We start from the raw sequence: 26338 nt of genomic DNA on the forward strand, positions 1-26338 counted from the left end.
AAAGCAACCGCTAACCACCATCATGGTGACTTTAAAATGCAAAATATGATTTCATTAAACTGGAAATTAAAGAAAGTAAATCTGGTTAGTTTGAAGTGAAGCTGGTAATAAGTGTACGGCCATGCATTTCACCTTTTTGTTTGGCAAAATGACATCAGCAGAGGTCAAAATCTTGACATCAAATTGACATCGATACTTTGACGTCAATATGACTTTCATTTTTGACCTATTTCGTGACGTAATTTTGACATCAATGTTGATGTCATATTGATGTTAAATTGACGTCAAGGTGCCCGCTGGGTTAACAGTCTGATGAATAATTTAGAACATTAGTGATAAACCAATAGGCCAATTAATTGACAATATTTGTAAACCCTGATCACTTAGCTAATAAACCATTAAATATAAAGAGCTGGTTTGCATTGTCATTTCCAAAATCTAACAATACACTGTTAACCCTTGCTGTAAAAAAAGGACAATATCATACCATTTTCCATTAAAACAGTAAAATACCGTAGAAAACAAAACTAGCCTACAGGAATATACTGTGAATTAACAGTGCTCAAAGTCGACACTCAGAGGCTGTTTTCCCAATCACACCCTATACCCTCATTCACTATTCCCTACATTAGTTCACTAATATAGTCCCCTTGACAGAGTGAATGAAAAGAAGTGAATTGAGAAACTGATGAACACCTGATAAGCAGAATCACCGAAGGACAGAGAAACAAGAACAGAAAAAAGAGAAACACAGAAACTACAACTGACTTCCAGCAACACTGAGTGTGAAACCAGTTTACAAACCAGTTTACGATTATTTCTTTCATACATGTATAAAAGTTCTTGTATAGAATTAACAGAGATTGAGTTAATAATAAAATTTGTTGTCACCATGATGGAGATCAGTATTTGCTTTAGTTGGTCTCTTGTCCCTTGACTTCTTACCATTGATCTCCCTCTGACTGCTGTAACAGTGAGTTTATAAAACACATTTGTTATGGCAAGAAAAAGTCAAGAGGAAGATGATTACTTGTTTTTGGCTTTTGGGATAATTTAACATCCGTCCTGGACATGTCTGATTTTCAGAGCTTTACTGTATATATTCTTTTGAATTTATGGGTATTTCATGTTTAGTATATTTATCTGTGAATCTACAACATGAAATCAGCATTTCTGTAATCAGGTCTTCTGAAGAATATTGTAATCATATAGTGCATTAAAACATGATTAACTCCTGCTTGCTTCAGACACACACAGACATCAACAATCAGCATATGAATCTCAACAATGGTGACAATTAAAAGTTTCATGTCGCAATGCATGCTGGGTTCCAGGATAATATAAAACTCCCAGCATGCACTGCTGCATGAATAATAAAAAAAAATATTGCCACCATTGTTGAGATTCATGTGCTAAATTGTGATATCTCTGTGTTTCTAAAAAAAGGTGTAGTTCTGTTTCTTTTTGGTTTATGCGTGATGTGTTAAAAAAATAAGTCATTGTAATTTATTGCTGTAGTTTCATAGTGGTGATAATGTAACACTTTTGATTGAGGATTAAACTCTGAATGAGTAGGAATGAATTCCTTAGTGAATGAACAGGCAATATGATGATTTTATCACCATAATCAACATAACCACAATCATTCATAAACTGTGTGTGTGCACAAGTGTGACTTGCACAAAAACAGCTCAAGCAGCAAAAGAAACACTAATGTTTTAGCATCGGCAACCCAACTAAAGCAAACACTGATCTCTATAATGGTAACTTCCAAACAAACATTTTTAATTAAACATCTCAATAACAACTTCTGTATGACAGAAATAAAGTCATACTGGTTAATAATAAGTGTAATAATGTGTAATGTCTGGAAGTCAGTTGTAGTTCTTGTGTTTCTCTATTTTCTGTTCTAACAGCAGGTGTTCATCACTAATGCTCAATCACTTACATATTCTCTTAATTATCTCACTGCAACACTGCGTCAGTGTTACTTTTTACTCTTTGTAGTGTGGATTTCCCTGTGGGGTTGAAAGGGTTAACAGTGTAAGATAAAAAGACACACCCACAAAATGTATTTTAACAGTAATAAACTGTAAGTTTTAAAACAGGTTTATACTGGCAACACTGTTGCCAGTATTTTACTGTAAAATCTTGTTTTTTGGGTCACCATTGTGCAGAAGAGTAGAGCCTGTGCTTCAGTCCAGGAGAAGATCTACAAACATTGATGATACGCTGCATGTTGCTTTATTTAAAAGGCGGTGACTGTGTAGTTGCTGGTCCAGTGGAAATCTCTTTATTTACCAAGATTTTTTTGTGGTTTCAAAAGAAATAAGTTCACAGTAATACTTTGTTCACTTTATTAATGCATTATAAATTTTAGTTAATACATTTAGATGACAGTTGGTTAATTTAAGACAGTCGGTTTCTGCAAGTGAAATTAGTTAACTCGAGTTTTAGTGCATTTTTACAGAAACAAACTAGAATACAGTAAAGAACTGTACAATTAACAGTATTTTACTGGCAACAGTGTTGCCAGTATTTTACTGTAAAAAAAACCCGGTAAGGTCTAACAGTGTAGGTATGTCAAAGAAAGCAAACAACTTATGTTTTAATTGTTGTTGTTGTCTCTTTATAACTCAAAATGTTTGCTCAAATTATCTTTGTTATGAATATAATCTGTATTTATAATAATCAGTCTGTGGCGAGCAGGAAAAAAAAAAAAACATATCCGTTGAACACTAGTTCTACAGAAAAAGATTTTTCTCATGGAAATAATGGTTTACTTTGCTCAATATTTGTGTTGTACAGCAAAAAGCTAAAAGAGCTACAATTGTATTACAACTGCCATACTTTGCACATTTCCAACCCATGGCTCTAACACTGATTTGAAATATCAATAGTAACCCGAGCTCGGCGCTGGAAGCTCAGCAGGAAGGCTCTGCGGATGTAGCGGCGTGGGATATTCTGATTCACAGGCAAGATGATCTGAGACACGGTCGTGCTTTGACCAGGCCCCCGGTTCACGTTCACCTGGATCTGCAGGTTGTGGTATCTCTGATTGTTGCGATTGATGATGCCCTGCATGTCGATACGGAGATTATCAGAGTGAATCAGGTTTGAGCGAGGCTGTTCCACCAGGTAGCCATTGTCCCAGCGACTGATTAAGTTTTCCGCCTCGTTTCTCCATTGACTGCCATCAGTGATGGCATTAGGCGCTGGCTCCGCAGTAAAGATGGTTTTTGTCTTGATACTTTTGTCCTCCTTTGTGCATATCACTATTTTGTCACCTGGGGCTCTCCTCTTGCGATGTTGAGAGGTGATATAAGTGCACTCTCCAGATTCAATGGGTCCACAGTAATCCCAATCTGACTTTGAGGTCCCCGTCCAGCACCAGTTGTAACTGTTAACATGTAAGCCACAGGAGTCGTCTGAGCGACAGGGCTTGCCTTTATAGGTTACATTTACCTCTGGAGAGCAGTAGTCCCAGCTGTTGGCAGTGTGGCACCAGTAGTAATCACCACTCTCATAAAACTGGCACTCATCTATGCAAACATGATGATATTTAGTCCGGTGGAGAAACATCTTTGGTTCCACAAGCCCACATTTACCCCAGCTTCCCTCCTTCAGGTAGCACCAGTTGTAGTTACTACCCTGCTTTTCACATCGACTGTCTTCACTACACTGCAAGTTGTTGTAATCTGTGTTTTCAGATGGCGAGCAGTAATCCCATCCGTCCGTAGTATGGCACCAATAGTACTCTGCTGTTCTTTTGTCACAGTGGTCATAACACATCGATCCATAATAAGATCCATAGTGGTTCTTCTCATCCATCAACAGTCCACAGTATCCCCAATGAAAGGTATCAATTGTGCACCAATAGTAGTCTTCACCATGCTTCCCACACTTACTGTCATCTCTACACTGCCAACCCCTGTAGTCCATGTTTTCCTTAGGTGAACAGTACATTTCTTGGCATTTTCCGTCTTTATCAATAGTCTTGCACTTGTACTCGCCACCATTGGGCTTGCAGTCTTCTATACACTGCGTCCCAAGATAAGTCAAGAAAGTTTTCCCATTGCTCAGCCACGGTGAACAGAAGATGAGGAACAAAACGAGAGAGGTGTGTAGATGTCCCATTCTTTCTGTGAAGAGTAATAACATCTTCAGCTGTGATAATTCAATCCTATTTAACCCCTAAGTGTGTGGCATACACTGTTAGACCTTACCGGGTTTTTTTACAGTAAAATACTGGCAACACTGTTGCCAGTAATTTACTGTTAATCTACAGTATGTTACTGTAAAAGTGCACTAAAACTCGAGTTAACTAATTTCACTTACAGAAACCGACTGCCTTAAATTGACCAACTGTCATTTAAATGTATTATCTAAAATGTATAAAGCATTCCTAACATGAGCAAAGTATTACTGTGCATTTATTTCATTTGAAACCACAACAAAACTCTTGTAAATAAAGAGATTTCCACTGGACCAGCAACTATACAGTCACTGCTTTTTAAATAAAGCAACATGCAGCAAATCATCAATGTTTGTAGATCTTCTCCTGGACTGAAGCACAGGCTCTACTCTTCTGCACAATGGTGACCCAAAAAACAAGATTTTACAGTAAACTACTGGCAACAGTGTTGCCAGTATAAACCTGTTTTATAACTTACAGTTTATTACTGTAAAATACATTTTGTGGGTGTGACTTTTTTTATCTTACACTGTTAACCCTTTCAGCCCCACAGGAAAATCCACACTACAAAGAGTAAAAGTAACATTGAGACAGTGTTGCAGTGAGATAATTAAGGGAATATGTAAGTGATTGTTGAGCATTAGTGATGAACACCTGCTGTTAGAATAGAAAATAGAGAAACACAAAACCTACAACTGACTTCCAGCCATTACACATTATTACATTTATTACCAGTATGACTTTATTTCATACATCTACAGAAGTTGTTATTAAGATGTTTAATTGAAAATGTTTGGTTTGAAGTTACCATTATAGAGATCAGTGCTTGCTTTAGTTGGGATGCTGATGCTAAAGCATTAGTGTTTCTTTTGCTGCTTGAGCTGTTTTTGTGCAAGTCATACTTGTGCACACACAGTTTATGAATGAATGTAGTTATGATGACAAAATCATCATATTGCCTGTTCATTCACTAAGGAAATTCATTCTCACTCGTACAGATTTTTAATCCTCAATCAAGAGTGTTACATTACCACCACTGTGAAACCACAGCAATAATTTGCAATGACTCATTTTTTAACACATCATGTATAAACTAAAAAAACAGAGCTACACTGGCTTAAAGAAACACTGAGATATCACAATTTAGCACATTAATCTCAACAGTGGTGGCAATATTTTTTTTTTAAATTTGATTCATGCAGCAGTGCATGCTGGGAGTTTATATTATCCTGGAACCCAGCATGCACTGCGACATGAAACTTTTGATTGTCACCATTGTTGAGATTCATGTGCTGATTGTTGATGTCTGTGTGTGTCCAGGATAAGCAGGAGTTCAAAATGTTTTAAAGCACTATATGATTACGATATTCTTCAGAAGACCTGATTACAGAATTATAGATATCATGTTGTAGAATCACAGAGAAGTATCCATAAATTCAAATAATATATGCAGGAAAGATCAGAGAATCAGACATGTCCAGGATGATTGTGACATCATCACAAAATCCAAAACACCTGACCATCTTCCTCTTGGCTTTTTCTTGCCATAACAAATGTGTTTTATAAACTCACTGTTACAGCAGTCAGAGAGAGATGAATGGTATGAAGTCAAGGGACAAGAGACCAACTAGAGCAAATACTGATCTCCATCATGGTGACAACAAACTTTATTATTAACTCAATCTCTGTTAATTCTCAACAAGAACTTTTGTACATGTATGAAAGAAATAATCGTAAACTGGTTTGTAAACTGGTTTCACACTCAGTGTTGCTGGAAGTCAGTTGTAGTTTCTGTGTTTCTCTTTTTTCTGTTCTTGTTTCTCTGTCCTTCAGTGATTCTGCTTATCAGGTGTTCATCAGTGTCTCAATTCACTCACTTCTTTACATTCACTCTGTCAAGTGTACTATATTAGTGAACTAATGTAGGGAATAGTGAATGAGGGTATAGGGTGTGATTGTGAAAACAGCCTCTGAGTGTCGATTTTGAGCACTGTTAATTCACAGTATATTCCTGTAGGCTACTTTTATTATCTACGGTATATTACTGTTTTAATAGAAAATGGTATGATATTGTCAGAATTTGGCCTTTTTTTACAGCAAGGGTTAACAGTGTACGTTTCAAGTTAACCTTGAATGTTTGGCCTGATCATATCCATTCAAGTTTACACATGGTTGAAATGGTGATAAGTGTGTATCCACTCCACACTTGTGCACATCTTGTTTCTGTGTGTGTTTAAAGTGTCTGTGTTTAAGTAGTCAGTGAGTTTTTGAAGATTAAGAATTTTTTAATGTTAAAATATTTTAAGGATCTTCATTAAATCTCATGCATTAACATAATAACAATATGTGTACACGAATATAAGTTGAGCAGCCTCTGTATAATGTGTTCATGTTTGTGTAATCACACACACACAAACACACACACACACACACACACACACACACACACACACACACACACACACACACACACACACACACACACACACACACACACACACACACACACACACACACACACACACAAAGCAAAAACAAAAAAACAACAACATACATTTCTCCTCTGTTCCTTTATGATTTAGGGGGAACTTCTATTATAAATGCTGTGGCTAATCCTCATTCTTTCTCCAGTGTGTCTCCTCATGTTTTGTCAGTTTTCAGTGCAATATTGTTTGTAGTCTTTTGAGGTCGGGTCAAGGTTTGGTATTCCGTTTTTATTTGCTACACCTCCAGATGCCAACTTTTAGTTTGCTTTCTGCTGTTTTTGAGTCTATCTACTTTGTCGTGGCTACTCTATTATTGAACAAATCTGTTCATTATTCAAGCTATGAAACATGATGTACTTATTTACATTTAGGCACATAAATGCACACATGGATGTGCACATTAATAGAAATTGAAATTAAGTTAAAAAATTTGCTTTTTGCTCTAAGTGTCAGTGTACAATCATTCAGATGACTCAGATTTAAAAAAATTCTGGAGCTCAGTAATTACAATACAAATTAATGATTAAAATATTATGCACTACGTAAATTACTTAGTGGCAACACAAAACTCCCAGTTATTGTACAACAGATGCAGATAAACCCAAATACAATTCACCATACGAAAGATTGGCCTTGAATTTTGTAATTGCAGCAAAAGTAATCAATAAATTATAGTTTGGTAATGTAAGGTAGTGCTATTGTGACTTATACCATGGTCTGGGCGAATTCTCGATTCTGATTGGCTGCAGGGTGTCCATTAAAAAGTGATAGAGGACACCTACTAAATAAACTGTAAGGCGTAACCACACTGTTAGCCCTTGCTGTAAAAAAAGGCCAAATTCTGACAATATCATACCATTTTCCATTAAAACAGTAATATAGCGTAGGAAACAAAAACAGCCTACAGGAATATACTGTAAATTAACAGCGCTCAAAGTCGACACTCAGAGGCTGTTTTCCCAATCACACCCTATACCCTCATTCACTATTCCCTAATAGTTCACTAATATAGTCCACTTGAATGAAAAGAAGTGAGTGAATTGAGAAACTGATGAACGCCTGATAAGCAGAATCACTGAAGGACAGAGAAACAAGAACAGAAAAAAAGAGAAACACAGAAACTACAACTGCCTTCCAGCAACACTGAGTGTGAAACCAGTTTACAAACCAGTTTACGATTATTTCTTTCATACATGTACAAAAGTTCTTGTTGAGAATTAACAGAGATTTAGTTAATAATAAAATTTGTTGTCACCATGATGGAGATCAGTATTTGCTTTAGTTGGTCTCTTGTCCCTTGACTTCTAACCATTCATCTTTCTCTGACTGCTGTAACAGTGAGTTTATAAAGCACATCTGGTATAGCAAGAAAAAGTCAAGAGGAAGATGATTAGTTGTTTTTGGCTTCTGTGATGATTTATCATTCATCCTGGACATGTCTGATTTTCAGATAGTTACTGTATATGTTCTTTGAATTTATGGGTATTTCATATTTAGCATATTTATCTACAACATGAAATAAATATTTCTGTAATCAGGTGTTCTGAAGAATATCAAAATCATATAGTGCTCTAAAACATTTTAAACTCCTGCTTATCCTGGACACACACAGACATCAACAATCATCATATGAATCTCAACAATGGTGACAATCAAAAGTTTCATGTCGCAATGCATGCTGGGTTCCAGGATAATATAAACTCCCAGCATGCACTGCTGCATGAATAAAAAAATAAATAAAAAATATTGCAACCACTGTTGAGATTCATGTACTAAATTGTGATATCTCTGTGTTTCTTCAAGACAGTAGCTCTGTTTTTTTTCTGGTTTATGCATGGTGTGTTAAAAAAAGAGTCATTGTAATGTATTGCTGTGGTTTCACAGTGGTGATAATGAAACACTTTGGATTGAGGATTAAACTCTGAACGAGTGAAAATGAATTTCCTTAGTGAATGAACAGGCTATATGATGATTTTATCACCATAATCAACATAACCACCATCATTCATAAACTGTGTGTGTGCACAAGTGTGACTTGCACAAAAACAGCTCAAGCAGCAAAAGAAATACTAATGGTTTAGCATCAGCATCCCAACTAAAGCAAGCACTGATCTCTATAATGGTAACTTCAAACCAAACATTTTCAATTAAACATCTTAATAACAACTTCTGTAGATGTATGACAGAAATAAAGTCATACTGGTTAATAATAAGTGTAATAATGTGTAATGGCTGGAAGTCAGTTGTAGTTCTTGTGTTTCTCTATTTTCTGTTCTAACAGCAGGTGTTCATCACTAATGCTCAACAATCACTTACATATTCTCTTAATTATCTCACTGCAACACTGTCTCAACGTTACTTTTTACTCTTTGTAGTGTGGATTTCCCTGTGGGGTTGAAAGGGTTAACAGTGTAAGATAAAAAGACACACCCACAAAATGAATTTTACAGTAATAAACTGTAAGTTATAAAACAGGTTTATACTGGCAACACTGTTGCCAGTATTTTACTGTAAAATTTATTTTTTGGGTCACCATTGTGCAGAAGAGTAGAGCCTGTGCTTCAGTCCAGGAGAAGATCTACAAACATTGATGATACGCTGCATGTTGCTTTATTTAACAGGCGGTGACTGTGTAGTTGCTGGTCCAGTGGGAATCTCTTTATTTACAAAAGTTTTGTTGTGGTTTCAAATGAAATAAGTTCACAGTAATACTTCGCTCACGTTAATGATGCATTATACAATTTAGTTAATACATTTAAATGACAGTTGGTTATTTATAAATATATATAAATTAGTTAACTCGAGTTTTAGTGCACTTTTACAGTAACATACTGTAGATTACAGTAAAGAACTGTACAAATAACTGTAAATTACTGGCAACAGTGTTGCCAGTATTTTACTGTAAAAAAACCCGGTAAGGGCTAACAGTGCAGGGAAACCAAATTATTGTTTGTAAAAACTTTGATTGTAAAACTAATTAAAATATAAACTAATGTTTTAAAAATGCTTTATTTGGCAAGTGACCATGGTATAATGTTAAGCTTCACCAGTGCGTCGGCGCACTGAAGCGTTTTTTATTTATTTAATTCAAAATTACTATCAGATTTAATGTTATACCTTGACAAACTATACATCATTAAAAAGATATAAGACTCAAGTTTCAGTATTTGACCACTATTGTATTCTGAGAAACTCATAGTGACAGTTATGTCTTAATTTGTGTCAGGAGTTATGAAATGAAAAAATGAGTCGATACCTTTAATATGAATTATGTGCGTCAGCCGCTCCCATTCATAAAAAACTCTGTGCTGTCGTCATGACAGCGATACACAAAACAACATCCCTCAGGGCTTTAGCTCAAAAATGTGCAGATTTGGAGAAATATTGATAGATTCTTTTAGATTCACATCATATTTCTATAGACAGGAATAATATTTATTGAATTTATACCCAAATGCGTCAATGTAATCTTTATGAGCGTTTGGTATTCTAATTCACAGTGTTTTCAATTCATACCAATAGCCTGAGGGCGCTATATGCACAGTAATATAGTCCATATATGGCACATGAAGAAGAGCCATGATCATGTGACATTCCAGGAAGCCTCGAACACACACACAGCTAACAGAGATCGGCTGTAATCATGCAGATAAAAGATGTTTTGAAGACAATAAACATGATTGCAATGATATCTGATTTGCCTGTGTTCTTCAAGCCATGCCAGGTATTTTTATAATAATAGATTATATTTATAATGTAATGCTAATCTATATAGACTTCATCATTGTGCATAATACTATCAAATAATATATTTTCTGTCTGATTTTTTTATCTGAAGCTAAATTAGATCACAGAAGATTATTTAAAACATTCGGCTTGAGTTATAAAGTACGTTTTGAGCATAAATATGGTTTTAATCTCATATATTGTCGTGTATTGATGGTGTGCTAAGCTAACATGCTAGCTAGCCCTAACTGTTAACATGACATGGTCTTGAAAAACATTTAACTAAATACAGAGTTTTGGGCTTATTATCTTCAGATTTTAAACATAAAATGTTTAGACATGTGGCTTTAGCTGTAGTGCATTTCTAGATTGCTCCAGTGCCAATTTCAATTTTATTTTCATGAGGATGTTTCATAAAAAATAATTTCTAATAACTTTACAAAACTTTGAAGCTATTTATAACATTTTTTTGTCATTACGACAATAATTAATTCTACATTTACAATAAACTGCCAGGTGTCAGCTTTCAAACGAGATCATACTTGTGCTTTTAGTACAAAGGGTTCATGAACTGTATCTGTTTTAGTTTGGGTATGTCATTTCTGGGGATTTTTCAAAAGTGGCGTTGCAGCTTAACAGGTTAATGCCCTTCGAGGTGTCCATTGTCAAGTATTAATGGACTTCGACGGAGGCAACCGTTCACGCCTCGCCGTCATCCATTAATACCTGACAATGGACACCTCGTCGGGCATTAACCCTTACATGTTTCCCAGTTCTTATTTCTGGCACATATCTGTAAACAGAGTCTGTAATTTTTTTTGTTTTGTTTTTTAAATAAGGTGTAAAAAGCAACACAGCAAACCACAGTAAATTATTATTATTATTTGTTTAAAAACATTTTCTTGGATCAAAAACTCATGTCTGTATTAATTTGTCAAGTCATTTTATAATCATACTGTAAACCACCATCTTATATTCTTATCCAAATAAGTATATCCAAACATTTGATACACAAAAATCGTACTCACCATGAAAATGATTGGTCTTATCTGTGATTCTCTTCTGGATACACTGTGTTTTTTTGTGCTGTGTTTGTCTTTCTTACAAGACTTTGTACCGAATGACTGTAAACATTAAACTGTTGCACCAATAGCTTTAAACTCTTCAAGTGAAAAGATTTTAAACCATTTGTTTGACATATAAAACTTCAAGTCTCGTATTTTTATTAGATTTTATAAAATGTGCACTAAAATTGTGCTGAAAAAAAGTTGGCAGTAATTTACTGTTAATTTTGCAGTTCTTTACTGTAAATATAAAGATGATGCATTAAATTAAAACTCGTTAACTCATTTTATTTGGATAAACTGACTGCCTTAAATTTGTCAAATGCCATTTAAGTTTATAAACTAATATTTAGTGTGCTATTAACTAACTTGAGCATATTATTACTGTAAACATTTAATTTGAGTAAAGACAAATAACTGATCAAAATCACTAAAACTAGAAACATCAAATTAATTCTAATCTCTTGCAGATACCTTCTAACAACAGCACGCATGCATGCATGTACAACTGTAAGATTTTCACTGCATCAGAAACTTGCAGCATAACATCAGTGTTTCTCTGCTCACCCTGATGATGTTCTTGTCTTCTTCCTCTCATGTTTTCTGCAGTGATTGTGATTATTGTTGAGATGGCAGTGCTTGCTGCTCCTACTGTGATTCTTCTTCAGATCATCTGTGCAAGAAGAGCTGGTGAGTTTTAAGCCGCACACGATCTGGGCTGGGTTTCCCAAAACCTCCTTAACGCTACATCATTCTTAAGTTACACCAGTTTTTCGTTAATACGTGTTTCCCGAAATGTTCTTAGTTAAGTATACCTTCTGTAAGTCATACGTTCGGAAGGTTGGCCTGGACCACACTTAGCTTTACCTTATCACTGTTGCAGGTCTACAGTGGGTACGGAAAGTATTCATACCCCCGGTAAATATGATCAAAAATGGCTGTAAAAAATTATCTTTCATTCAAAAAAAATTATCTTTCATTCAAAAAATTGGCAAAAATCTAACCTTTCATTGAAGTAAAAGAATTCAAATTGGGGGGGGGAAATCACATTATGAAATAAATGTTTTTCTCCAAAACACGTTGGCCACAATTATTCATACCCCTAGAATGTTTTAAGAATAAAATATCTCTGAAGTATATTCCCATTAAAGTCGGCATGAAATCAAATTTGACAAATCTTCTTCTTATATGTAATATTGTAGTGTTTATTATAAATGATTTATCTGTGCACTTCATTATTTTTTTAAAATTCATGTACCCTTATAATCTTTAATCAAATACATTACCCTTCCCTCCCCCCTCGAAACGACCTCTCTTCTCTTTCGGTCACGTGCCATGGCGAAAGGGTGCGGCCAGAGCCGATGAGGGTGCGGCTATAATCGAGATGCTCTCGAGGGTGAACTTGACTGATAACAGAGAATGTCTAATAAGGCTGATAACTTGACTTGACTCATCTTGGTTCGCGGGAATAATAAAATAAAATAAAAAATGGAAGGGGAGGGTAACGGTGGGGAGTCTGGTGGAGAGAAATCCTCCACAACTGAACGTAAACTGACATTCAAATCTGCCTCGATTTTGTTTGCAACGCCAAACCTCCAACGATCCAATCAATTCCCGAAGGACGAAATCAATCCCCGCCCTACATTTTTTTCTAATTTCAGAAGCCGTTTCACTCGGATATGCGTCACAACAAGGAAAAAATTACAATCTCAACTTCCGTTTCATGCCGACTTTAATATTTACCTTTTTAAGCACACCAGGGTGACTAGGAATATGAAATTGTCCAGCTATGACTTCTTGTTTCACAGGATTTTAAATATGAGGAAACACAAAGGCCAAATTCCCTTAATCATCCATCACAATGAGTAAAACCAAATAATACAGTTCTGATGTTCAGCGAAAGATTGTTGAGAGTCACAAAATAGAAAGTGGCTGTAAGAAAATAGCTAAATAATTGAAAATACCCATTTTGACCATCAGGGCAATAATTGAAAAGTTATAATCAAGTAAAAATGTTACAAATCTGCCAGGAAGAGGATGTGTGTCTACATTGTCTTAATGCACAGTGAGAAGGATGGTCAGAGACCGGTTTGTCCAGGAGGGCAACATGTTTATTAGCAATAGCTAACGTTAGCTCCGTAGTGTCCGATGTTTTAAGCCATTCCTATGCTTGATTTTTTTCCCATCGGACTTCAGTAAAGGGCTGCAGACCTTTCCCACCATCTTTTCCGACATGAAGAATACACTTTACGGGTGTTAATCGAGCTTGATCGCCGCTATCAGATGAAGATGCGCTGCTTACGTCCTCCTCTGTTTACATGTGCGTAGTGATATTGGCTTGATTTCGGCTGTGACCTACTTACATTTTCGATGCTGATTGGTTGAAAATCTAGCTCAACAGTTTTATATGTCTCAATACGCAGTCAATATAGTGCGCCAATAAATTACAATTTCTCATTAACTGCAGGATAATGCGTGGATAACTTTTTGCTTGGATACCTTTTATTAACGTTGAACATATTGAGCAAAAGAAAAAGTAGTGCTCCACTTGGTGGAACGAAACCCTATTTCTAGGCCTCTTTTAGGCTACCGACAGCGGCCTAAAGGGGTTAAACAACGAGTGCCATCAACCGAATTGTGTGAACATGACATGTTGTAAAGAAAAGTCTTCTCTCCTACCTAACATTTATGTTTAGGTGAAAGCAGTTCAGGGAAAAGCAACTGATACAACATCACTGCACAACATCAAACCTGGAGATTTATGAAGTTATTAGGGGATTAGGAAAATCTGACAGTTCTTCTTTAAATGATAACAATTTTGGTGTAGTGACAAGACTAATGAGTATTTTACAAAGTTTAGGTTTATGTTCATTTTATGTTGGCAAAAGCAAACAGCACTCATTGTCACATGTCACTGATTTGACATGATTAATGGTGAAATGAAACAAATCAGAGATGCTGTTAAACAGATACAGATTAGTATAGATAAGCATAAGAAAACTCTACCGCACACTATTTATTTTACTATATTTTACTCAGAGCGAAGGTTCGCTCTGAATAAAATCTGTATTCATTACTGTATTCATTATTGTCATAAAATCTGTATTCATAATTGTCATTCAAGTTCGTTCCTGCAATCTACCTGCACCTAACCAGGCTGTGCATGGAACCTGGGTTGAATTAGTGTAGATAAGTGTTAGACATGTTAACTTCCGAGAAAGGAGGAGTGTGTAAAATGTTGGGAACATCATGTTGTTTTTACATTCCAGACTATAGCGACACCATAACCAATATCATTGAGCACATGAGAATGGCCGTAAAGAGACACCCAGAGGTGACAACTCATGGTTTGAATGGTTCACTAACCTCTATATTGGTGTTGCTGTTCTGGAGTTTTGGTGTTGCTGTGTCTGCCATGTGTAATTCAACGTATTTCAGATTTAGTGGAGAGAATGGTTAAAAGTACAGTTTCATATCAAATGATTCAAATATCTAATTATGAGGATCGATTCAAAGATGTATATCCAAAAGCACAGAAATTCAATGACGACATGACCAGCGGAAGTTACAGTGAAATGTATTAATTGAGTTAATGTGTTTTCTCTATTTTGAACATCTATACAATTTCTTGTTTTTTACAGAGGTGACTGAGGGTCTAACCTAGCCTCAGGAGTGCAATATCAGTGTTTATTCATTCAGCCCGGCTTTAGAAACAAATCTTTTCTTGCTTGCTTATGCTAAAGGGACTATCCCCACAGAAACAGCATAAACTTTCTTCTTTTTAAATCTTCTTTCACAAATTTAAGAGAGTTTATCATTTATATGAAATCAGGGATAATGTATAAATGTGTTGTGATTAAATTTGCTGTATTATATAGTTATCAATTCATGATAAAAAGGGGGGAATTTTGGAATGTGTGACCATCATATGACAGTAAAAGAGCACACATAATATGTAATTGTGTTGGAATGGTAAAGAATGTTGGTAGGTGACAGGAGGGCCTCCACTCAAGGATAAAATATGATGAACAAGTCTATGAATGTTCCATGTATGGTTGAAATACCATCATTGGCCTAGAAAGATAACATTCTGGGAGTCAAGACTATAAAAAAGTAAGGATGTCCTCCTCTCAACGTCACACTCTATAATCACTCTGTGTGACTGTACGACTGCTGGCCTTTTCTTGCAAGAAAATAAACCTAATCAAAGACATTGGAAATGTTTGTCTCTTATTCAGTGATAGAATTTTGTATTCACCAACACTGAATATATGGAGAACGTTCTTGAAACAATAATCTGTTAGCTGGGTCATGTCTTGTCTGTACATTTCTGTTTTTAACTTCTTATTTTTTTAATGACTGCTACTAATTTTCTTAATAAAACCTCTGCAGTTGTGTTTAATATGTCACCTTTCCTGAGATGTTTGTTACAAATGTGATTCCCTTCATGAGTTTGTAATGTGAGGATGTGTTAAACTGTGAAGAATAGCAGCAAAAATAATCTTATAAGAAAAAATAATGAATAATAAAATTCATGTTCATAATAATCAATATACATTTATTCTGCTTAGTTCAGAAACCCACTTTGCTAAACAAATGACTTTAAAAAACTTCACCTTCACTCAGAGCTGGGTTACAAGAACAAAATTATTGGGTTTGGAATTATTTTTGAAAAATGTGCAGATATTGCCCTAAAATAACTTAAAGTTTAAGTATAAAGTTATTTGCTCACATCAGAGAGTGTTGACACAGTGTGTGTTAAAATGTAACACTTCAGTAAACACACTATAGGCAAAGTCTACTGCTCATCTTGCTCATCTCACACCCATTCAGACACAAAGGACCAATGGAAGCTACATATGGTGAGCAGCCAATCAGATTGAACTTATGTCAGCTCCAGCCACTTTATGGGCCATTCTAAAGAATTGGTGCAAACTGCTCTCCCACAACCAAAAACACACATTTAAAAATAATTTAAGGATTCAAATCTTAGATGTTTACTTAGATCCTTCTATTATCTATTGCAGTGGTTTTCAACCTGTGGGCGACGGTATTGCAGGGGGGCCGCCAATTATTATTAATAGAAATTGTAATGTCTAGTCAAAAATCAAATAAATCATAATTTCATATATAATTAAATAATGAGAAATTAAATAATAAACTGTTACTATGCGTTCACTATTCGAGCTCGCTGATTGGTTTAATAACAACCCGCCAACTTAGACTATCTAAAATAGTTTTGATTCATACATGCTGAAGCAGATTTAAAAATGGATAAATGGTTGACAACAGGATCGCTGAAAAGAAAAAATACAGACGTTTCTTCAGCAACAAGTAAGCCTGACACTGAAAAGCCTCAAAATAAACCTAAACGAAGAAAATATAGTGGCGACTACCTAGCGCTGGGTTTCACGTTGGAACAGAGAACGAGCAGCTACCGCTCTGTGTTGTGTGCTCAGAAATACTGTCAAATGAAGCTTTAAAACCAATCAAACTACGCCGGCACTTGGAAACAAAGCATAGTGAATATGCATCCAAGCCTATAGAATTTTTTGAGAACAAACTTAAAGAGTACCAAAGCAGGAAAAAAACTCTTGAAACAGCGTTCTCTGGCAACGACAACAGTAAAGCAGTGGAGGCATCTTATCATGTTGCAAAGCTCATTGCAAAGGCTGGAAAACCGCACACAATTGGTGAAACTTTGATTTTACCTGCTGCGAAAGAAATGGTTGGCGTGATGTGTGGAGAAAAGGCCCGCAAGCAGTTAAATCTGATTTCACTTTCAGATAATACAGTCGAGAGAAGAATAAATGAAATGGCAGATGATATAACTCAGAAGTTGGTCAAAAACATTCGAGAGAGTCCCTTTTATGCCCTACAGTTGGATGAATCAACCGATATAGCAAACCTTTCCAACCTCCTTGCCTTTGTACGGTATGTGCATAATGGAGAATTACAAGAAGATTTCCTTTTCTGTAAGCCGCTGCCGGCGCAATCAACTGCCCAAGCCATATTTGATATTTTGAATGCGTTCATTGTTTCAAATGGAATAGACTGGTCTAAATGCGTGGGTCTGAGCACAGATGGAGCAAGAGCCATGGTGGGACATCGCAACGGAGTCGTTGCGCGCGTAAAAACAGCTGCGCCGCTCATGAGCTCTGTCCACTGCAGTTTACATCGGGAGGCGCTAGCTGCCAAAAAGATGCCCACAGATCTCAGATGCGTCTTGGATGAGGCTGTTAAAATCGTCAATTTCATAAAGACTAGGCCCCTTCAGTCACGTCTGTTTCGACTACTCTGTGAAGAAATGGGAAGTGACCATGTTCAGCTTCTGTTACACACTGAGGTACGATGGCATTCACGAGGCAGGGTGCTTACTCGTCTATTTGAATTACTTTGAACTACTTTCCATCTCCAGATGCTCAGATTTCCTGGATGGAAAATCCTTTTGCAAACTTGTGTGAGGGAGCCGTCACAAGTTTAAGTGCAAAAGAGCACGACAGCCTCATTGACATGTCTTGTGACAGTGCTTTAAAATTGACGTTTTCTCAAAAAACATTGACGGATTTCTGGATCCATACATTCTCCGAGTATCCTGATCTTTCTGACAAAGCTCTTAAGTTTTTGATGCCATTTCCGACAACATACTTATGTGAAGCAGGATTTTCTGCATTGGTGGCACTCAAGACAAAATACCGGAATAAGCTTAACGTCGAGCCTGATCTCCGCTTGCAACTTTCTTCCCTTCAGCCCGACATACAGCGCTTAGTAAATGCGAAACAACACCAACCTTCGCATTAGGTGAGTGACAAAGATTTTTGTTTATAGTTTCATTTCTAATTGTCTTGTAAACAAGTTGAGTTTTTTTTTTTTTGTGCATGTCATCCATTTAGCTAAATTTGTTTCATGGTTGTTGTTTTAAATTGATTTACATATTGCAGTTCCGTTTCCCTTAAATGTGTCTTTTTTTTTTTTGCCTGCTCTCGATTTGCGCTTGTCACTCGAGTCTGACTCTAGTCTTGCTTTGTCCAGTGCTCCATTTCTCTGCCGGTTTTGACTGCTCGTTTCAACCCAGTTCTGCCTGTTCCCTCTGACGGCTCTTCGGCTCGCTGACGTTCTACCCGCTGCCGACCTCTGCCTGGATTTGGTTTTCCCGTTTTTGAAATGTCAACCCGAGCCTGTGGGGGCTTGCTGATCCGTTATATATATTTTCTGTTTATTCAATACATTACCAGTTTATTCAATAAAGACAATTAACAGCCTTGCTTCCGAGTACTTAGTAAACCCGACACAAAAAGCGGGATCGTTTAAATTCTTTTGCAGTGGGCCGCGGAAACATAATATGTTTGGTTGTGTGGGCCGTGAGTTAAAAAAGGTTGGGAACCACTGATCTATTGAAACCCACAATAGCATTTGAAATATCAGTAAGCTTAAAATATATAAAAGCATTATTTATTTGGTACTTTCAATTCGGAGGTGGCTGTCCTGAACACTAACCCCTAATTTCAACTTGTGAAAATATTTAAATAATTTGTTGAAATTTAAGTTTTTTTTTTTTTTTTTTTTTAATAGTTTCTTTGTAAATCATAAAACTTTATGTAAAAAAGCGTGTCCCAAATTTTTATGTCACTACCGAAACAGTGTGTGTTTTAGTATGCTTATTTTGCTGCGACCTCGCAAGAAGCCTAAGAAGGATCTGAGGTATAGGTGGTGTGGGAGTTTTTCATCAATGCTCCCACTCTCTCTCATCAGCTGCATTTGCATCAGTGCCTCACTTTTCTCTCTGGTACTTGGAGGAAACGTCAGTGTGCTTCCTATGGAATCACTCTATGCAATCATTCTTATGGTGGATACATGGAGTATGGGAACAGTATTATTGCACTTCCCTTATGATGTGTGAGAGAAGGGGTTGTTCACGGAGTAGGAAGAGTGGGCGTGACTTCTAGCGCCCTCCTTTCCCATCTATCCCCCCCTACAATACATTGCATTAATGTGCTTCCCCAAGTAATCACATTATAATGGGCTACAGAAGAGAAGAATGGACATTACTGCCACTCAGTCCCTCATCTGTCACCCCTACAGCATGGAAATGGAAGTGATGGTGAGGACATAGTTGTGGAAACCTAACGGTTTGCGAGGAGTATGGAATGACAGAGCAAAAGCCAAAAAATAAATAAATAAATAAATAAAGTTTTAAGTTAACCTTCGATATCCAACCTACACAACTAACAGACTTATTTTAGTGTTCTCCACTTCTAAGAGTAACAATTGCTTCTGTTGTTTAAACATCAGAGGTAGAGCAGTCAGAGCTGATGTTTAAATACAAACAAAAAAACTTCAATTCCATATTTAGTCTTAGCTTTGTGAAGTTCTTCATAAATCAAAACTTTAAATAAGTGAGTTGATCAGTCACTTTCCTCACTAGCGGTTTACTTTCAGAAATGTGTGTGAGCACCTCTTGTTGGTTGTGCTTTAGTTTATCAGCAAGGTTAGCTGTAGTGATGTGCAGACATTGTTTTAAGTTCTTGGTCGAGTTCACCAATGGTTTTCTCATGGGTATGCATATGTTCCATTAACGTGTCCCAGTTTCCTTCAACTTGTTGAGTGAGTTGATGCATTTCTTTTCCAGGAGCATGTAGGATGCCAAGCAAGTCCTGCTGTGCCACTGAAGATAGAGATGTACATATCTACATGAGGTCGCCATTCTTTCCCTGTTCCAAGGTGAAGGGTTTGAACAGGAGCACTGCCAGCTAGTTTTGAAGATGCAAACCGCACATGGGTTCCTGGGAAGCTTGTGGTACTTGCTTGAGTGACAGTAATATTAACTCCATACAGAAAGGGGTCCAGACAAAGAGAGACCAGGGGATGGAAGAAATAAAAGAGATCAATACTTATATTCAGCAAGGATTCATTAAATTGGTCAAAAGTTACAGTAAAGAGATTTATAATGTTACAAAAGATTCAATTTCTAATAAATGAAATATAACTTTCTGTTAACCAAATCCTGAAAAAAAATGTATGCAACTGTTTATAAGATTGATACAAATAAAAATGTTATTTGAGCATCAACTGATTTCTGAAGGATCATGTGACACTGTATTACTGGGTCTTTTTATTTATTTATTTCTTTTTTTAATAAATGCAGCCTTGGTGAGCATAAGTGTGACTTCTTTTAAAAACATTAAAAATCTTACCGATCCCAAACTTTTGTATGGCAGTGTGCATATATGTCACGGGTGACAAAAATGCTGGGAAAACCGGGTGTAGCGGAGATATTGCCCAAACTAATTATAGCCGATGCACGACAGGTGTGAGGGAGAGAGGAGCGGTGTTTGTACAGGCTTTCCGCTTCACAAGAGGAGGATAAAAGAGCCATTTAGAGTCGAGTTGAAGTCGAGGTTGGAACTGTTAAAAGTCAATCGGTGTTCAGTGGATCAGTTGTATGGCTGGGTCTCTGTCGTTGTGTTTTGGGGTAGAAGATCTCCGGTTTGGGCGCTTACATTGGACGCTGTAACGTTAATCCTGGAAATTCGTGTAAGTGAGGAACTGCCATTTGAGTCTGTCGTTTGGAGCTGCTTGTGGAATATTACTGGATTGAACTGCTGCTTGGATCTGCGCTGGAAGAGGAAAAGAGAAAGATAAGTGAATTAATTACATCGTTGAATCAAATGTAAAGCTTGATGAAAAGACTGTGAATGTGAAACTTACTATTGAGGAGGAAATCTGTTTCAGATGCGCTGGAGAGAATGGAGAGTTGAATATTCCCATTGAAATGCATGGATGAAGCGAGTTTTTCTGATCAGCCCTACTGTGTGTGAGTGATTTGCAGTTGTTTGCCTTACCCGATGCACGCTGAATTAATGCTGTGGATTTGAAGTGGACACGAGTGCTGTGTGCTATGCTGAGAAGAGTCTCCAAACGCCTGCTTTCATTCTTGTGAAATGATCTACTTGTCCCCATCCAAATTTCAGAACGATGCAACTGAACTGGTGAAGTAATGCTTTGTATTATCCTCTCTTCCACTGAGTATTGTTGTGAAGTAATCCCTTATTGAAGGCTCCTGTTAACCCTCTCCCTCTCTGAAATTCTGACAGTCTCGTGAAGAACCGTATGGCTGTGGAAAAGTCTGAACCGTTATACTTACTGATGGAGCTCTGAAGATGTACAACATCGCTGGTAAAGCTGCCTATTGAGTCTCTCGCTAATGTCTGATGAAAGTGTTTGATGCTGAGGGAAGAATCCTGAAGACTGCAGCAACGCTGTGAAGTGAGTTTCAATGTCACGATTTCCCCTTCATGTTCTGATGAGAGAATCTCCGGTTAAGAGAAGAAACCTTACCTGTTACCTACCGTCTGAGTCCTGCAGATGTGCAGCAACGCTGTGAAGTGAGTTTTAAAGTCACAATTCCCCTTTTTTGTCTTGACGAGAGAATCTGCTGTTGAGAGAAGAAACATTACCGTTCCTTACTGTCTGAGCCCTGCAGATGTACAGCAACGCTGTGAAGTGAGTTTTAAAGTCACAATTTCCCTCTCACGTCCTGTTAAGAGAATCTACTGTTCAGAGAAGAAACCTTACCTGTGGTGTTGGCTCCTCACGGTGGTGTCTGGAGTCAGGGGCGGCTGGTCATCCGAGTCCGCCCCGGCCTGCACCGGTGACATATATTTATTTAAACACTTTGGAAGTGTTTTAGCACAATGGATTTATACATTTCTGATAAACTGCATGTCAAGCATTTTGTCTGTCCTATTCAGGTCATAGATCATCTTCTTAATATCATTAATTCATCTTTGTCACTAGAATATGTACCAAAAACTTTTAAGCTGGCTATTATTAAACCTCTTATTAAAAAACGCAACTTGATCCTAGTGAAGCCGATCTTAAATCTGCCCTTTTCGTTAAAGATAATAGAAAAGGCAGTATCCTCACAACTATGTTGCTTTTTAGAAAGATATTGTATCTGTGAGGATTTTCAGTCAGGATTTAGACCGTGTCATAGTCCTTGAGAGGCTCGGTAGTTCTGTGAGGAATTTGACTTTAACCAAATCCTGATGCTTAGAGACACAGGAGCTGATGATCAGAACAACGGTTATGAAATATTTTTGGATTATATGAAAAATACTGATAATCATATGCTGTGTAGAATCACAGGGTTACTGTAATTAACAAGTTAAGCCATCTCAATAAGTTTTGTTTTTCGGATCACAACATGATTATGTCAAAACATAACCAACACCATCAGATCACATTGTCTCTCTGTTCATCTGACTGTTATAAATCAATAACAGCAGACAAGCAAAATGTAAAGTAAACATATAAGGGTCAAGAGCCCAACTAAATCAAACACTGATCACCATAATGGTGACTTACAATTTGTGATTTTCTCCTTCAGTGATTCTGCTTGTTAACATCAGGTGTCTTCAATAATGCTCAATAGTCACTAAATTAATCACTTAATTATCTCATTAACTTTAACACTCTTGAGTGTTAATTTAACACTCATATTTTAACACTTTACACTCTTGAGTGTGGACTCATATACACTCCCAGGAGTGTTAATTTAACACTGGAGTTTTTGCTGTGCAGGAGCATCCCCATCGCTAATTCTGGACAGCGTACTTCCGTTCTAATGTGCTAGTTTGTGAGATCGAATTGGGCTACATCTCAATTTTGCTGCATAGCATTCATCTAAAGTCTTCTCTTGTTTCGGGTCTCGTGAACCTCGGCGTGCATTCACAACGTCCTGTCAAAGGGGTAAGCATGATTTAAGGAAATCATTTAACAGGTGGCAAAATCTTTCATTCTTCAATTGTGTCTGAAAAGCCTGATTGGCCTGCTCAAGCCGATCTTGTTATGCAGTTTCTGCTGCTTTCCCGGCGTGTGCATTAACTCGTGCTCAGTCACAGAAAGTTGGAAATGTGATTGGCCAATCTTTTTCTTTTCTGTTCTCACCACCAGATTTACATCAATCCCTGATTCCGACGTTAGGTTTTGGATCGAACCAGAATCAGGAGATTCACACATAAAAATGAATCCTCTACTGAATCAAGATCAGGAGGCTGGTAGGAGTAACATGACTCATACATATAGATACTCGTACATTAAACAAATTGTATTCATACTCTTGTGAAACCTTTTGGTCTGGTCTTAATTGAGCAAGGTGACTGTGGTCTTGTGGGCTGTGCTTTTATTGTGACATTACATGCTTTCCGTCATGTTTTCAGAGCTGTGAGCTCACTGTTGAGGTTTGTTACTCATGTTACTCAGAACTCAGTTTGACCACATCGAGCATTGATCATCTCTCATTTACACTGATGATGGCTGTGGATTCTGTTGGTAGTTCCTCTTCTCTCTTTTAGCTGGTTGCTTCATACAGTTGAGTAGAAGCTGGTGCGGATCTGGACTCTCATGCTAGACTTTATGAGTCTTTACACATGAAGTCAAGGTATTGCTGAACCATTTTTACTGATTTTACTGAGGGGCTGATGGTGTTAAACTGAAGGGAAGACTGACAGAAACAGAAATGGCTGAAAAGAGTGATTTGTGTCTGCTGGGACTGATCATTCTCTGCTCACTTCTCACAGGTAAACACATTTCTACATGCTCTTTAAACTCACGGAAAAGGGTTTATACTTTTAATATACATACATAAAAATGTTTTACTAGAGCTGGTCTGGCATGGAGTCTGTGAATGAGTTAGTTTGAACATGCTTTATTCACTGTGGCATTTGCAAATATGGTTTTATTCCCAAATAACTGACATTTGACACTGAGAATGTCCTGTTGTCACAGGGATTTGTTTGTAGTTTCATTTATTAATATCATAATGATCACTCAAATGTACTTGTGTTTCAGGAACCAGTGGAGTGGATGATGATCATATGTTCATCAGATCTGGTGAAAATGTACGTCTGTCCTGTATTAATGCTCTTTCTGACTGCAAATCTAAAACTACATGGACCTACTCTAACAGATTCAGACATTCATCAGCAGTTGAACTGATTACTTTAGGGATAAAGAAGAAAGACACAGAGAGTCATGAGAGACTGAGTCTGGAGTCTGACTGCTCTCTGAACATCAAGAACATCACAGAAGAAGATTATGGATTATACATCTGCCAACAATGGATTAAACACAAACAACAAGGACCTGATGCTGATGTTTATCTGCATGTTCTTCATGGTAAGTTTATGTTTATGTGGTCAATATAAAAAGGGCAGATTCTCCCTTTAAACTCAGATGATGATTGAAGATTCTGTGATTTGTGTCTTGTGTTCAGTTTCAGTGTCTCCATCATCATCATCATCTTCATCCTCAGAGACTGAGATCAGTCCAGGCCGCTCTGTGACTCTCTCCTGTCAGTTGTATTCAGAGACGGGATACTTCTGTGATGATTGGGTCAGTTCTGAGGATCTTGAGCTGTCGTGGGTGAATCAGGCTGGTGTTGATCTGAAGACAGACTCCAGATATCAGATCTTATCATCAGATCACTGTAACATCACTCTGACTACAACACTCCTGAATGAAGATGACAACAGAGAGTGGAGATGTCAGCTTAATCTCAGAAATAAACTCAAGACCTCAGTCAGATACACTGTCAAGTATTCAGGTGAGAAAACACTCTCAGTGCTTAACTGTGGCTCTCAGATGGTGTTTTCTTCTAGAATCAGTCCCTATAGATATAACTGATCCTCTCTGAAGACATTAAGAGATGGAGAACAGGTGATCATGAACTGTGAGCAAATTAACTCTAATCAAGTTTGTCAATGTGCTCATGAATCTTTTTCATTTTCCTGTATGTATGTCTGGTTCAGTCTGTGTTCTAATGAAACCTCTAGAATAATAATGTCTGCAGTTGACTGTGATACACTGAACTCAAAGTAGAAACAGCTTCATGTGATTAAATGTTTACAGATGTTTTCAACCCTGCACTGTAAATAATGATGAATGAACACTAACCTTTTAAGTACATGATGATCAACTATTCAAATACAGGGTTCAGCACATGTTCATCATTTCTGTGATGATAAGCTCAAGTATTATGTGATGATGATGTTGTGTATATATGGCATTATGTGTTGAACTGAACTAACAGACGTGATCCACAGATCCAGGAGAAACTGAAGTCTGTGTGACTGCTGGATTAATATACAGAGGTATGACACGTTCATTTATACTGACAGCTTTATAACATTAAACTATCAGTCAGTCTGTAAAAGCTTCATCAATAACTGTTGATAGTTGAATACCCTTGACTTCAGTCATGTACAGTTTCTCTTCTTCCTCTCATGTTTCCTGCAGTGATTGTGACTATTGTTGAGATGGCAGTGTTTGCTGCTCCTACTGTGATTCTTCTTCAGATCATCTGTGCAAGAAGAGCTGGTGAGTTTTGAGCCGCACACAATCTGATCATTCACACTCATCTGGAACATATGCAATCATGATAAAAGCACATACGAGAGGTCAGTCAATGCTTTTATTTTGCAGGGAGGAAGGACTCAAGACACCCAGAGGAAATAGAGATGGCGACAATATTAGAATAAAATACTGGTGAGTTTTGAGCAAATCTGCAACAATATGTAAAATAGCAAAAACTTATAAAGGATTGTTTATTATTTTATTTATTTTCTTCTCAGAAAACAGAGAAAAACATCTGATCACAAAGAAGAAATAGTGACACCATCAAGTTTAGATTTTTTTTAAAATATAATATTAAATACAGTAATGGACAGATTCAGACTCTATACTTGTCTCTCTGTTTGGTGTGATGGAGCTGATTTGGTGATTTTCGTATCTTGTTTTAAGCATTTTTTTTTTTTTTTTGGATGATTGCTACTAATTTTCTTAATAAAACCTCTGCAGTTGTGTTT

At 36.9% G+C, this 26338-nt stretch overlaps 2 protein-coding genes across 4 annotated transcripts; one reads left to right on the plus strand and one right to left on the minus strand.

Moving 5' to 3' along the window:
• Nucleotides 1–2341: 2341 nt before the first annotated feature.
• LOC308688623 (uncharacterized protein) lies at nucleotides 2342–11454 on the minus strand. Its single transcript, XM_081361806.1, has 2 exons — nucleotides 11436–11454; nucleotides 2342–4142 (listed from the first exon to the last, which is right to left on the minus strand). The coding sequence occupies exon 2, from the start codon at nucleotides 4135–4137 to the stop codon at nucleotides 2875–2877; it is 1263 nt and encodes a 420-aa protein (XP_081217932.1). The 5' UTR covers nucleotides 4138–4142; nucleotides 11436–11454; the 3' UTR covers nucleotides 2342–2874.
• On the plus strand, nucleotides 10105–26338 carry LOC308688630 (uncharacterized protein). 3 transcript variants are annotated; one of them, XM_081361816.1, is made up of 10 exons: nucleotides 10105–10405; nucleotides 12081–12161; nucleotides 20101–20192; nucleotides 23427–24052; nucleotides 24324–24650; nucleotides 24748–25077; nucleotides 25577–25624; nucleotides 25770–25850; nucleotides 25956–26018; nucleotides 26105–26338. In XM_081361816.1, the coding sequence occupies exons 4-9, from the start codon at nucleotides 23992–23994 to the stop codon at nucleotides 26009–26011; spliced, it is 903 nt and encodes a 300-aa protein (XP_081217942.1). In that variant the 5' UTR covers nucleotides 10105–10405; nucleotides 12081–12161; nucleotides 20101–20192; nucleotides 23427–23991; the 3' UTR covers nucleotides 26012–26018; nucleotides 26105–26338. The 3 variants fall into 3 exon arrangements, with proteins under 3 accessions (XP_081217942.1, XP_081217943.1, XP_081217944.1); XM_081361817.1 differs by lacking the exon at nucleotides 20101–20192; XM_081361818.1 differs by lacking the exons at nucleotides 10105–10405; nucleotides 12081–12161; nucleotides 20101–20192 and having other exon boundaries at nucleotides 23318–24052.

This window comes from Scardinius erythrophthalmus (assembly GCF_964197995.2).
Source record: "Scardinius erythrophthalmus genome assembly, chromosome: 1".
Taxonomy (NCBI): Eukaryota; Metazoa; Chordata; class Actinopteri; order Cypriniformes; family Leuciscidae; genus Scardinius; species Scardinius erythrophthalmus.